General features: G+C 35.0%; 2 protein-coding genes across 2 annotated transcripts; both read left to right on the top strand.

The window, feature by feature from the left end:
• The first annotated feature begins 7,661 nt into the window (after positions 1 to 7,661).
• On the top strand, positions 7,662 to 9,484 carry LOC118059396 (exopolygalacturonase). The gene is made up of 5 exons (XM_035072245.1): positions 7,662 to 7,871; positions 8,080 to 8,379; positions 8,506 to 8,795; positions 8,937 to 9,153; positions 9,257 to 9,484. The coding sequence occupies exons 1-5, from the start codon at positions 7,662 to 7,664 to the stop codon at positions 9,482 to 9,484; spliced, it is 1,245 nt and encodes a 414-aa protein (XP_034928136.1).
• A 3,641-nt stretch (positions 9,485 to 13,125) lies between these two features.
• On the top strand, positions 13,126 to 14,612 carry LOC118059397 (multiple organellar RNA editing factor 3, mitochondrial). The gene is made up of 4 exons (XM_035072246.2): positions 13,126 to 13,548; positions 13,621 to 13,718; positions 13,915 to 13,980; positions 14,088 to 14,612. The coding sequence occupies exons 1-4, from the start codon at positions 13,130 to 13,132 to the stop codon at positions 14,357 to 14,359; spliced, it is 855 nt and encodes a 284-aa protein (XP_034928137.1). The 5' UTR covers positions 13,126 to 13,129; the 3' UTR covers positions 14,360 to 14,612.
• Positions 14,613 to 15,019: the final 407 nt, after the last annotated feature.

Below are 15,019 nucleotides of genomic sequence, written 5' to 3'. Positions count from 1 at the left end.
CAGAAGCGCCCGAAAAAAAAGTCAGAAAATTGGTCAAGGAATTTAAAAATACAAGGATTGAATTTTTGACAGTATATTCTTGAAGGATGAAAGCCCTATTGAGAAGGAAAATTTTGAATTTTGAGGAGAAAAGCCCAAATTTGAATGTTTATGGACTTAATTGGATTTTTTGATTGAATTTATAGAAGATTTGATGGCAAGAAAAATTGATTTTTAAGTCAATTTGGGCTTTAATTTGGAGAAATTTAAGTTCTTGGGCCAAAATATATTTTTTAGGAATTTATTGGGTCAAATCAGGGGCTCAATTGCATAAATATTGAAGTTTAAGGGCCAATTAGGGATTTAATTAAGAAAATCCGAAACCAGGGACCAAATTGGAAGAGGCGCGTAAATGGAGGGGCTGCAATTTTTCGGTTCAGGGGCTTAATTGAAGAAATTGAAAGTTTATTGATCAATTAGGGGCTCAATTGCTTAAATCAGAGGCCAAGGACCAAAGTGAAAAAGGCGGCCAACAAGAGGGGCGGGGACCAAATTTGGGGGACTGATTTGAAGTTTGGCCATTTAAATGAAACGGCGCGTTTTATCCAAAACGACGCCGTTTCATATATTAAAAAAAAAAAAAAAAAAAGAGGACCGGAACGGTGTCGTTTTGAACGACACTGTTCCTCTTCTTCTTTTCCCCCCCGAACCTGCAACAGAAGAAGAAAAACCGTTTTTTCAAAAACCATCCCGCGCCTCTCTCTCTCCTCGCCCCCACCACCTTTAGATGTTGGCCGACCATCCGTTACACCCGATGGTCCCCCACGGTTCTGCCCCTATAAAAAAGAGAAGAAAACCGAGAGGAAAAAAGGGAGACCCCGAGAGGAATAGAGAGAGAGAGACCCGAAGGGAGGAGAGAGAGAGAGAACCGCCTGAACCGCCGTCCGTAAGCCAAGCTGCCACCGTCTCCGCAGCAGCACCGCCACCAAAGCCGTCGTCTCCGCCGTGCCAGGTACGCTTCTCTCCCCCCTGCACATTTTTTTTCTTTTTGTTTCTTAAATTTCGTCTCCTGCATGCAGAGGCGTTCTGCATGCAGGGGACGAGGGGGGGAAATAATCCCCCCCCCCTGCGTTTTTTTTTAATTCCTCTGGGCCAGATGTTGTCTGGCCCAGAATTATGTGGACCGGGCCAGAGAGATCTGGCCCAGTCCGGCGGTCTGGGCCGGGTCCGGCCCATACCGAGGTTAATTATTTTTTTGGGCGAGTTCGGCCCAGTACTTTTGGGCCGAGGTCGGCCCGGTACTTGTTGGGCGAGGTCGGCCCAACGCTTGTGGGCTGGGTCCGGCCCAGTTTAGTTTGGGCCGGCCCAGCCCTTTTAATATATAAAATATATTATAATTATATTATATTATTATTATTATTATTATTATTATTATTATTATATATGTGTATATATGTTATATATATAAAAAATGTATTTATATATATAAAAAAAATATTTCGAAAAAAAAAATAAAAATAAAAATATTGTTGATTTTTCTGCATATGTTTGTCAAAAATGTTTTAATTCTGGTTTGTATTTTTATACTGTAAAGATACAAAACCAGTGTTATAAATACCCGGTTTTCGTCAAAACATCAAAGATTTTCAGAATAAAAAATGTTTTTGCTTTTCAAAAAAATTCTAAAAAGTCCCTAAAAATGTTGTTGATTTTTCTGCATATTTTTATCAAAATGGATTAATATTGGGTTGTATTTTTATACCGTAAGGATACAAGCTCAGTATTAAAATACCTGATTTTCGCCAAAGCATAAAAAAAATAATATTTTCCAAAAATTGTTTTTGTTTTTAAAATACGGCCTAGTCTCTCCAATATATACATATAAATATTATAACATCATATTTTCATACAACAAAGAAAATTTTCAAAACAATATATGTATTAACATGCATTTTGGCTTTAATAACCAGTTTATTCAAGCCATGAGAACTAGGCCAATATTTCAAAAAATTCTAAAAAAAATCTTTTTGTCTTATTTTTAATATTTGGGATTACGAATTTATACGTAAAACGTATTTCCTAAGTATTATTAATAAAATTTTGGTATGGACGTTAGAACGGTTAGGATTTTTACCCAATAAGATAAAGACCTCCTTACCGAGGAGGATTTTTCTTGGACCATAGACAGACCAACCATTAGGAAAACACAATAACACTTTAGTTTTTTTTTTTTTTTATCAGACAGTAAAACAATGCAGCTTACCTTAGGTAAGGTGTATTTGGGGTGCTAATACCTTCCCTTTACACAACCAGTCTCCGTACCCGATCTCTGAGACCAGTTAGGGTTCCTAGTGACCAAAATACTAGGTGGCGACTCCAAAGAACCAAATCAATCAAAACAAAAAAAACATTCGCCAGTCGAACCCGCAAATAGTGCATTTTTTTTGGGGGGGGTGCGACAAACATGTGTTTCCATTTGATAATTCTGAACAGATTGCAAAGGTCTCCACCACAACCCCCACCCCACCCGCTACTATCACCCTCCCAAATTTGCTAAACCACCCACCGCCACCCACTTTCACTAGCCACCCAAACAGCCCACAACACTCCGTTTTGCCACTCCAAACAGCCACCCGACCACAGCCTCCACCCATCCCTTGGTCATCATCCCATGTTTGTTTATCTAACCCTTATGATGCAGGTTCAGATCGTCAATCGGTCTCCTCTCCTCATGGTCTTAGGGCACTTTCTAGTCCCTCCTCTGCTTCGCCCTCCCTGGCCAGCACTCCTGCAGCTTCAATCTCTACTTCCAACCCGTTTTGTGCTGATAGTCTTGTGCTTGAGGCTGCTTCTTTATCATCCTCTCCTGCTGGTCTGCAACTTATGGTTGATTTGTCTTCTTATCAACTGCCACAGGTCTCCTCGCTACAACCGTCTTCCCCTGCTTCTCCACCAGCACACAGCAGACATCCTATGACTCTTAGACCGCGGCAGCCGAAGACAGCTAATCTGGTTGCTTCCGCTGCCGCTACTTCTACCTCCATACAGGTACTGTATTCTCCCTCTTTTGAGCCTTTTACATTCTCTGATGCTGACCGGTATGCAGTTTGGCATAATGCTATGTGTGATGAGATCGCTGTTTTACGCAAAAATCGCACTTGGTCTTTGGTTCCATTTTATCCTTCGATGAACGTTGTTGGTAGTAGATGGGTATATCGAATCAAACGTCGTGTTGATGGTAGTATTGAGCACTATAAAGCGCGCCTTGTTGCTAGAGTTTTTACCCAGCAGGAAGGTATTGATTATTCTGAAACCTTCAGTCCGGTTATTAAGCAGGCCACTGTCCGATTGGTTTTCTCTATCGCGGTTTCGTGAAATTGGAAGATTCATCAGCTTGATATTCATAATGCCTTCCTCAATGGTGTTCTTACTAAAGAGGTCTACATGAAACAGCCTCCAGGTTTCGTTGACTCTTCTCTTGCATCTCATGTGTGCAGATTGCACAAATCATTGTATGGTTTGAAACAGGCACCGAGAGCATGGTACACTCGTCTAAGTGATTTTTTGCTCTCTATCGGTTTCCGAGCTTCCAAGGTTAACACCTCCTTGTTTATCTTATTTGATGGTGCTAATATATTTTATCTCCTGGTGTATGTTGATGATATTCTGCTCACGGGTAGCAACTCTGCTATACTTCATCACCTTATACAGTTACTCAGCTCTGAGTTCAAGCTTCATGACTTAAGTGTTGTTCACTACTTTCTAGGTATTGAAGTTCAGTCTAGCGGTATGGGTTTAATGCTACGTCAACATAAATATATTCTTGACATCCTCACCCTAGCTGGTATGACTTCCTGCAAACCAGTTGATACTCCAATCTCCCCTTCGAAAGTCATTTTATTACCGGATCATTCATTCTCGGATCCTACACGATTTCGTCAAATCGTGGGTGCTCTTCAATATCTTACCTTCACCCGTCCATATATATGCTTTGCTGTTAATAGAGTCTGTCAGTTTATGCATGCTCCTACAGATTCTCATTGGGCCGCTGTCAAACGTATTTTACGCTATCTTAAAGGTACTGCATCTTATGGTTTCCATATCACTCGAGGCTCCTCTTTTGCTCTACATGGCTTTACAGATGCAGATTAGGCTGGTAGTATTCATGATCGCAAGTCTACGGGCGGCTATCTTGTCTTTTTTGGTCAGATGCTGATTTCTTGGAAATTCGGTAAGCAACGCATTGTTGCTCACTCCTCTACTAAGGCTGAGTATAAAGCCCTTGCTGATGGTACCGCTGAAGTCATTTGGCTTCAATACTTGTTAACAGATTTGCAGGTTCCCTGAGTCTCTGCCCCTACCATTTGGTGTGATAATCTTGGTGCTACCTATCTCTCAGCAAATCTTATCTTCAATGCTCGTACTAAGCATGTTGAAGTGGATTATCACTTTGTTAGTGACCGTGTTGCCAAGAAAGAAATTCAGATTCGTTTTGTTCCCTCTCGGGATCAACTTGTCGATGTCTTCACTAAACTACTTCATGTTGCATCCTTTATTGCTTTTCGATTCAAGCTTCGGGTTGATCCCCCACCCTCAACTTGAGGGGGCATATTATAGAATAGGATTCTAATATAAGATGTTGTAATCATTACAGTTACTCATGTATCTATCAAAATAGGATTCTAATATAGGATGTTGTAATCATTATAGTAACTGCAGTGTTCTGCTGCTTCTATATAAATAAGAAGGTTGGCTATGGCACAACCCAACACATTCCATTATTCTCAACTTCTAGTTTTCAATCTGAGGCATATAATATGATAAATTTTAATCTTTACTAGTGAGCCTTGAGGTGGGATCAGAACCTTTTTTTGTATTGTTATTAACCTAAGGAAAAGCCACAGCTAATTGTCTGGACTATGATATTGGGATTGAGAGGTAAGTGTCCAGAAAGCCTTCTAAGGATAACCATATGTCCATATCCATAAGATCTCAATTGATTGTCCATTACTACAGAATCTAGCACATCCTTAAGCAACTATGGAAAGCTAGAATAAAGTGCCTTTAGCATCTCACTGATTAATATTTTGCATTATTGAGTAGGCCACATCTTCACTGGTTATTTTCTAATAGTTTTTTTTTTTTGCACTTGAACATACAGAAGTTTCTCTTGATATTTCATGTACAGAATTTATTCTAGTTCTGCGTCAAAACTCAAACTAACAACAGTATATTTGTGCAAAAAAAGTAGAAAGAAATTTACAAGCTACATGCTTTCGGCATTTATATAAGAATGCATGTATAACCTATTTGTTACCAAGGCAAACCATAAAGTGTGGATTGTTCTTTGTGTAATTTTTACTTCGTCTCACAAGGACTGGAATGGAAGGCCTTACTCTGAGTGAGGATAGCCATGGCTGGCCCCGAAGATCTGGAAGACTCCCCTCAACTCAGGTACATCACTATTGTCCTCATCATCATCATCAATACCAACATCAGCAAACATTGATTTATCAGGGACCTCAAATTACCACGGTGAGGATGCCAGTGATCACTAGCAACGAGGTAGTTCAATACTATGGAACCAAGGTGGAGGAGCCTATTATTGCTAGAAATGAGGTGCCTCGATATTAAGGTGGTGTGGTGAAAGAGCGTTTTATCACTAGCGATGAGGCAACTTAATATGGGCTTCGTGCAGTTACTGAACATACTTATTATCATGTATGAGTAATCTGAGTCACTTGGTTTTAAATCTCCCAGTTTCTTACTCATAAGTGAAGCTTCTTGATCTGCTAAAGAACCTTGTAAATTCTGTCTTTAGGGCTTCTGTTGTCACGCAGTTCACTTATCTATAATGTAAGATCTTTCTGTGTCTCTCTCTTTGTATGTGCGGGTTGTGTGTTAGCAATATCATCATGAAGTTTTAGTAAATTAAAAGCGGAAGCCCAAGAACACATATCTTTAGCCATAGCAATCAGATTTTAATTGTAAAAAAGCAAAAATACCAAGCTGTAATAGAAAAATAGATAAAAGTTTAATTAATCCATGTGCTTGATGAAGAGATCACAGACTTTCTTGCTAGACCAGAGACCTTTTTTCTTACGTGAAAATATATATATATATATATATATATATATATATATATATATATATATATATATATTATTGCATATTATCATCTGAAGACTTCTTTCCCATTAAAAGAAGAGTTATTATATATCTGTATGGATAGTTAAATAACAAGTCTCAAAATATACAACCTATCGTACATAACGTTTTAGGAAAAAAATATTTAATGTGAAAAATTTATTATTTAAATAGTTAATGGCCACAAAATAACGTTTTAATTTTAAGAAATTAAAAGGAAATTAACATTGTGATGATATTCCTTACTTTAAGCCAAATGAGAACAAAAAAACAACAGCTAAGGCAAGGAAAATGAACAAACTCATAGGCCAAAGCCTAGGAAACTTAGGAAGTAAAGAACAAAACAAAACAACATGCGAAAATAAAAAATGATAACAGAAAAGAGAAAAGAAAGCAGCCCAAAGAAAAGCTTTCAATAGCCATCTCCAAGAACAAGAAATATATGAAGGATTATGGGCTTCGATGATATTGCTCTGCATATGGTTTTGCACTTTGCATATATACAAATTGTTCACCTAGGATGGTGAAGGGCTACTCCTTGTGCTCAGGTTCATCTTTGTTGTGGAGCTAATTTTATAAAATTAACCAATCAAGCTAATATGTAGGAAAATAGAAGATAAAAGAACAAAAATAAGAATAAGTAGAATTACTGATATTAATAGCAATTAATTGTCTACTCTCTTCTTTTCTAAACTGCAACACATTCCATAATAATTTACAGCCTAGTGGCTTATACTCAGATCCCACTTGTTATCGGTAAATTATAGGTGCTCTTCAGTGTCTCACATTTCCTAGACCAGATATCTGCTATGCTGTCAATAAAATCTATTAATTTATGCAAGTTTTTAGTGAGATTTATTGTGCTGCTGTCAAATGCATTTTATAGTACTTGAAAGGTACATTTTCTTTTGACCTTCACCTTACTGGAGGCTCCACTTTATCACTGGGTAGGGAGTATCGTTTGATCGAAAATCTGCTGGTGGCTACATATCCTAAATAAAAAAATTTAAACAAAGGTTTGAATACATTAATTAAGTTACAGCAAATTGACGGTTATATAATAAACGTTAGTTAGCTTTAGATAATCAGAAATAGGAAAGGTTTTACTCTCATAGACCGAATATATCTAGCACATGCTCTTGATATTTTGTCATTTCTTCCGGGATTTAGCCCGAATATCCTCCTCTAAACCAGAAAGAATTAATGTCTTGTAATTGCTTGGGTGCAATACTGGTGATGAATGTAGCTAGATCATTAAAGAGCTTGTAAACAAAGGAGGAGAATAAGCCAACTATAAGGGAAAATACCACTGCTCCTAAATCTAGGGAAAGACAACACTAAAAATGAATGCCTACCTCACGGCTAACCAAAATTATCTGGTAATTAGACAACCTATAAATAGTTTGTGCCTCCACCTGTCTGTTTTACTACAAACATGGTATAAAGAAAGAAGAATGGAAAGATAGTTTGCCACAATTACATCGGACGGGCCTCCTAGCGAGGCTTTTTAATTTGTGGAGAAGGAGAAACATACAATGGCTAAGTATACTACAATGAAATCTTTGGCAAATGCCCTACTTATCTTGTGCTTATTAGCCGCCTCTTGTGAGGCAAACGGTCTGGGACGCAGCGCTCCTGCCGCAATATCACCTCTCCGGACTGCTAGTAGAACAGACCCAAATGAAAAGGTCTTCAACGTGTTACAGTACGGAGCAAAACCTGGAGGAAAACAGGATAGTGCGTTGGTAAGGAGTTGATATTTTGGATACTATGTATGTTCATAATATACTATGTAACATTGAAAGTGAAGCATTACAATGGTTGTAATCATCTGTTAAAAGAAAATCACATTTGATGGGGGGTTTGGAGTATTATAATTGGCAAAAATATCTGAACTTTCCCTTGATTTTCATTTTGATGAAATTGATTACAAAGTGGGTTTGACCTTTGCAGTCTTTCATCCGAGCATGGAGGGCTGCATGCAATTATAGGGGAACGGCAAGGCTACTTATCCCCATGGGAACCTTCTTGATAGGGGCAACTATCTTCCAGGGGCCATGCCTAGGTCCAGTTCCCATTAAGGTTCAAATTGCAGGAACACTGAAAGCTGTAGCAGACCCTAGCATGTACGAAGAAGATTTCTGGATCTTGTTTGAAAACATCAACGGCTTGCTGGTTACTGGTACAGGCACTGTTGATGGCCAAGGCAATGCTGTCTGGAAATACAACGACGGTGGTTCCAGGTTCCCGAGTGTAAGCAACAAAATTCTCTTGACATGCATGCACTTGCTAATTAGTAATTAGAGAATATGGGATTGATTGCAATTTCATGATTCTTCTTTCCTTCTTTTTTTTTTTTTTTTTGTATTTGTGGCGCAGTCTATAAAATTCAATCATGTAGCCAATGGGATTATAAGAAAGATCACCTCTGTTAATCCCATGGGTTTCCACATATCCATCGTTCTGTCCCAGAACATCAGGGCAAAACATCTTCATATAACAGCTCCTGCGACGAGCCCCAATACCGATGGAATCCATATAAGCCAATCCAGTATAGTGAAAGTATCCAGAAGTGTTATCAGCACCGGTGATGATTGCGTTGCTATAATTCAAGGAAGCACCGATGTCAGCATTAAAAAGGTTACTTGTGGGCCTGGCCATGGCTTCAGGTAAGTCTGTTGAAAGTTTCAGGAAACACGTACGCTCTTTATTTATTTTATGAATATACTTGGAGGAAGCAATTTTGCTACATATGCTCCTAAGAACCTTTCCTTGTTTATAATTAACTTACATATATATATGTATAACAGTGTTGGTAGCCTTGGCAAGTACCCTGATGAAAAGGACGTGAGAGGAGTCGTCGTGACAAACTGCACACTAAGGAACGCTGACAATGGAGTTAGAATCAAAACATGGGGAGGATCACAACCCAGCCAGGCTTCAAACATTCTTTTCCAGGATATTATCATGGACAACGTTAAACGCCCCATTATTATCGATCAAACCTATGGGTCAAAAAGCAACTCGGTTCGTTTTCTTTGACTAAATTATTTTAGCAAGGCTTCTTTCATCCTTCACGGAAAATTGGAGATCGATGAATAGTTTCATATTGGTTTTTTATTTTTGGCAGCCATCAAAGGTAAAGATCAGCGATGTTCGATACATAAACATCAGAGGAACCTCCGCGTCAGAGGTTGGAGTCGATCTTAAGTGTAGCGAGGCTGTTCCTTGTGAAAAACTTTACTTTTCAAACATCAATTTGAAGTACTACGGGCCAAAGAAGCTACCTTTCACTTCTATGTGTACGAATGCAAAAGTCAACTATGTTGGCAACCAATTCCCACCACCTTGTCGATAGGAGTTAATTGTAGTTGGAAATTTCGTTCTTAATTTCTTTTATAGAAGGAGATGGTTCTTTTTGGGATTTGAAGAAATTTCCTTCACATATCATGCTACTTTAATTTGCTTGTCATTGATTGATTACGCACGCACGCTGCAAATATCACCGTTCCGTCGATGATATATTACAACTTCACATTTTCTGGTGGCTTGTTTGATGAAAAATTAGTGTAGGAAAAGCTTATGGAGAGTAATTCAAAATAGCAAAGTTAAAGAATACTGAAGAAAATTTGAGAGAAAGGAGTATTTCATTAAATGTTTTTTCTTTTATATAATTTTTCTTTTTATTACATTTATGCATCTTGCTTCTTATTATAAGCTTATTTATAAGTTTAAAGTTCTAGTTAAGAAATTATACCAAGGAAAGAAAATCTTGTTTTGAACTTGAAAAATAATTAATCATGCCAACTTAATTAATAGACTGATTCTCAATTAGTAGACTGGTTCATTTAATTCTACATATTGATTGGTTCCTAACCAGTTAATTAATTCCTCTGTTCTTTTAAAAAATCTAGAAATCTAGTTTTTTCAATATTCACCCTTAAACCTGATTCTTATAACTCCTAGCATATCTTTAATCTTAGTAAAAATATCATGCATGATTGGCTTAGTGAAAATATATATAACTTGATCTTGGATTTTAACATTCTTAACTTCAAATTCCTCATTTGTAATGCAATCTCATAGGTAATAAAATTTTATGTTAATGTGCTTATTTCTGTCATGAAACACATGATTTTTTGCTAAGGCAATAACTGATGAGTTATCAAAATAAATTTCTCTAGGCTTCTTTAGTAATATTCACAACTCCTTTAATAATTTTTTTAGCTATATAAAATGATAAATACATATTATAATAGCTACATATTGAACTTCATAAGTTAATAATGTAATTATAGATCGCTTCTTCTTAAAACTATAATATAACATAAACTTCAAAAATATCAACAAACCTCAATTCATCAACCTATATATACCTAGGACACTGTACCACCATTCATATTACGTAGATCCAAATCAATGTCCTCTCGAAGGACTACGAATTGCATAATCTTCTCAATCATCTATGCAAGTATTGAAAATTATAACATCTTGTTCGGACTTGAACAAACATTAATTAACGATGACTTTACCAATTATCCACGTCCAATTTCCCCAACAGGACTATGAAACAATGATGAATCGTGTATTCTACAGTTGGGTTAGTACAGGTAGAACATTTTTATATATATAATCATTGATAGTTTTATAGAAAAATAGTTGTTAGTTACTAAATAACTGATAATAAAAGTTATTATGGAAAAGAAAAACAAAAAATAAAGATCTCTATTTCTTTAATTACAATACAGCTAGAACATAACATGCAAACTGATTTCAAAGTCAAGGAAATATCATGATTATCACTATCATAAACAATGTCACCTTATTACCTATGTATTTAAAATTTGTTCGGAATTGTAATAGTAATAACAGTTTAAAATATTTTTTATTTAGAAATATATCAAAATAAATTTTTTTTATTTTTTAAAAATTACTTTTGATATCAACACATCAAAATCATATGAAAATATAAGAAAAAATTACATTTTAAATAAAAACAAATTAAAATTTTTTAAAAAACATATTTTACATCACATTCTCAAATACACCTTTAACCAGCATTACACTCTTCTTATTACCAATAATGATACACCATCATTACTATCAATATTATCGTCCTTTCCACGCATGAATCCTCAATTTTTTTATTAATTAAATTATAATTTTTTTAAATAAAAAAAATATAATTAGGAACTAAATCCTAGATAGAGATAAGTAGAACCTTGTAAATTAAAATCAAATTAATGAGAATGTTTCTAAATTTAAAATTTTTTTAAAAAAAAATATTTATTCCAAGTAACTCACACGACAATACAAGAATAAGTGCATAAAAAATATGAATTTAAAACAAAAAAATAGTAAATAAATCAAGAAAAATATGAAAGGTGTAAATAAAGAAAAAAAATAAACTTGAATAATTGAAAGGATAAAATTACATATAACGGGCCAGCCATAATTTCTAGCTATAAGATAATCTATATTTATATTGGTATAGTATTTGAATCCTAAACATATAATTCTATTCCTACACGGGTAATATACATTAGATAAAAAAAGAAAAAAGAAAAGAAAGAAAGAAAGATCATATTGAATACAAGTATAGATGAAACTTCTTTTTTATAGATCTCCACGCGAATCAAAGACTAATATGTAACTATGATTAATTTTATATATCTCATTGAGAACTTTCACTATGAATAAAATTGTACTTTCTACGTAGACGTGTGAATTTAAACTCCTGTGATAGATTGCTCTTATTTGATCAATCATAACTTCTAGACGTAGTCATTTGCTTTCTACTTCCTCTTGTCTCTAGTAGATCAATATTACATCAACTTGATCAATTTTGTTATTTACTATTGATTTTAGTTTTTCTTTTCCAACTTATATATAAAACAATTATTATTTTTATTTACTTTACACACACGTGTGCATATATATATATGCGTGTGAGAGAAAGAGAGAGTTATAAAAACTTAAATAGATTAAAAATATTAAGTGGAAGTTGAGTACTTGTAATTTTTTTCTTACAAAATAAATTTTTCTTTGAAACTAGATAGGTAGGAAAATAGTTTTGATGCATACTAAAACAACTTAAGAAAATACTAAAACAACTTAAGAATACATTAAATGGTTGATTTCACACCGTATTATTGAATTTTTTTTTTAATCTAATATAGTTTACCTCTTTTAAGAGATTTATAATTTCTTAAATATATTAGAAATTGACCTATACAAGAAACAAAAATCATAATCCTAAAAGAAATAAAAAAGTCAAAAGCAAAATTTTAAATTAAGCTAAAGATCCAAAAACATATAAAAAAAAAATAATGAAATTGACTCAAATATCATCTTATAAGCCTAATTTGAGAATCTTCTAGAGTACAACTAGCTAGTTACAAACAAGTATCCTCCCCCTCGAATGAAATCTATCAATTATTTTATAAAATTTGAATTTAATCTAATAATTAAATAAAAAAATATTGAGATTGATTTTTTTATTAGATTGTTTGTTTGGCAAAGTATACTAAATTTTTTATATGATTTAATAGTGGTAAATTCATAATTAACTGTTTTAAACTATCATATCATATATATTTGCCTACATCAATTTTGAGTAACATATTTAAAACTACTTAAATTAAATTCAATTTAAAAATTTTTAATGAAATCTTATGTTTGAAAATATTTTAAGTATCAAGGATAAAATTTTAAATAAAGTTTAATATCTAAAAATAATATAAAAATAAATCAAAGACTAATTCATTTGATTTGTTACACTAAAAAAACTAATATTAAAACTAGTTTTTATAAAATACTTATCTATACATTATTTTATTTTAGAGATTTTTAAAAGAATAATACGAAGGTAAACCTACATCAGCTTTGAAGTGTTTACTGTTGTTATCACAATAATTTTTTTGTTATATAAGGGTGGTTTTGGTAATTACATATAGTTTTTGTCACCTCAAAGTTTAAATAAAAATGGGTTGCAATTTTGGCGATGCCAATAAAGCCCCAAAATCGATCGAAACCATCTTCAAAACAGAGTTGTCAAGCAGCAATGGCGTATATCATCGCCAGGCGTAACTTAGCAACGCTCCTAACCCGAGCTCTCTCTTCTTCTTCTTCTTCTTCTTCACGCACTCGCTTCTCTCCTGCTCTTTTCAGCAAAATCCAAACCCCACTTATCCCGGACTCAGTCAAAACCCTGACCCGAGCCAAAACAACCGGGTCGGGCTACTCTCCATTAAACGACCCGTCACCAAACTGGACAAATCGGCCGCCAAAAGAAACGATTCTTCTCGATGGCTGTGATTATAATCATTGGCTTATTGTTATGGAGTTTCCAAATGACCCCAAACCCACAGAAGAAGAAATGATTAACGCTTATGTCAAAACCCTTTCTTCTGTTTTGGGAAGGTAATGCTTCTTCTTCTTCTTCTTCTTGTAAAGGAAACCTTTTTTCTTTTGTTTATGGGTGTTTTTTGATAGTGAGGAGGAAGCAAAGAAGAGTATTTATTCCGTTTCTACGACGACGTATACTGGGTTTGGTGCTTTGATATCTGAAGAGCTTTCTTATAAAGTTAAAGGTATTGTTTTTCTTTTATGAATTTGGGTTTTTGATTCATAGGGTTTAAGGTTTTTCTTTTAAATGAAAATGGGTTTTTGATTAATAGGGTTTAAGGGTTTTTTTTTTTTTTAAGAAAAAGTAAAGTTTAGCTATGGGTTTTTGAAGGATTTGGCTTTAATTTGCCTGGTGGTAATTTTGTTTTTCTGGTTAAATAGCGTTGCCTGGAGTGCTTTGGGTTTTGCCAGACTCGTATCTTGATGTTCCTAACAAAGATTATGGAGGTGGGTTTTTTTAATAATGATGGGAAGTTAAGTTTTTCTCCTTTTTTATGGTTTTTGTGAATTATGATGTTTTTTTTTTGTTGATCTTGTTGGTGTTGTGTTATTAGGGGATTTGTACGAGGATGGGAAGGTCATCCATAGGCCCCAATATAGGTACAATGAAAGGCAGCAGCAGACTAGGAACAGGCCTCGACCTCGGTATGATAGGCGCCGTGAAACAATGCAGGTTGAGAGGAGAGAAACAGTGCAAAGACAGAATTGGAGCCAAGATCCGAGACCACCTGTAAAGCAACCTGCATCGGATAATGTCCAGAATTCCACCCAGGGTGGTGGAGGAGAGTTCTCTATGAATCAAGGGCAGTTTAACCAGAGCACGTAGTAAGAATTTAGAATGTTTATAGCTCAAGAATTGACTGTGAAACTTAGGATTTTACGCAAGGTTGATGTCCCTTTTTTGTATTTGGTGTGGAATGACATGGGTCTTGCACTATCTATAATTGATAAATTTATGCTTTGTCCAGAATCTTTTCTATTTGGAGAAAGGAAATGAGTGTACGTTTCATGGGTGCTTCCTTGTGAACATTTAAAATATCTAGACTGTGAGATGGTTCGGACTCATGTTTTCTTGGTCATACCTGTCTTCTCTTTGAACTTACCTTTTCTTCTGTCTTCTTCCCTATTGCCATGGTTAATCTTTGCATTTAAGTTTGCTGGTGTTGAAGTAAAGTTCTGCAATCTGAGAAGAATGCATGTGTTTGCTGGTGTTGGAGTAGAGTGTTGCAGTAAGAGACATGGCGCTGTTCTTGTTACTTGTACTTTCTTTTAACATATTCAGAGTTGTCATTGGTAATTTGAGTGGTGCTTGATTACTGTGTTGAGACTGAAAAGACACAGACGGTGACAGAAATTCAATCCAAAACTATTTGAGACATTTATTTTATCTCGGTTTTTGTCCGTCCAACTAAACATGTTTTTGTTGCTTATGTATGTATCTTTAGTCTTGGACAGGACACTAATCAAACACAGCATTGGTGTCATA

Source organism: Populus alba, chromosome 10, assembly GCF_005239225.2.
Source record: "Populus alba chromosome 10, ASM523922v2, whole genome shotgun sequence".
In the NCBI taxonomy this organism is placed as follows: Eukaryota; Viridiplantae; Streptophyta; class Magnoliopsida; order Malpighiales; family Salicaceae; genus Populus; species Populus alba.
Note: the sequence above shows the minus strand (reverse complement) of the source record. Positions and strands in the feature narration are given on the sequence as shown.

What these genes read in the sequence shown, in the direction of transcription:
- LOC118059396 (XM_035072245.1), top strand. Translation starts at nt 7,662, where the DNA reads ATGGCTAAGTATACTACAATGAAATCTTTGGCAAATGCCCTACTTATC. An exon ending in GTGGTTCCAGGTTCCCGAGT is followed by an intron (nt 8,380 to 8,505) that starts GTAAGCAACAAA and finishes TTTGTGGCGCAG; the next exon opens with TCTATAAAATTCAATCATGT. An exon ending in ATGGGTCAAAAAGCAACTCG is followed by an intron (nt 9,154 to 9,256) that starts GTTCGTTTTCTT and finishes TATTTTTGGCAG; the next exon opens with CCATCAAAGGTAAAGATCAG.
- LOC118059397 (XM_035072246.2), top strand. Translation starts at nt 13,130, where the DNA reads ATGCCAATAAAGCCCCAAAATCGATCGAAACCATCTTCAAAACAGAGT. An exon ending in CTTTCTTCTGTTTTGGGAAG is followed by an intron (nt 13,549 to 13,620) that starts GTAATGCTTCTT and finishes GTTTTTTGATAG; the next exon opens with TGAGGAGGAAGCAAAGAAGA. An exon ending in GCTTTCTTATAAAGTTAAAG is followed by an intron (nt 13,719 to 13,914) that starts GTATTGTTTTTC and finishes CTGGTTAAATAG; the next exon opens with CGTTGCCTGGAGTGCTTTGG.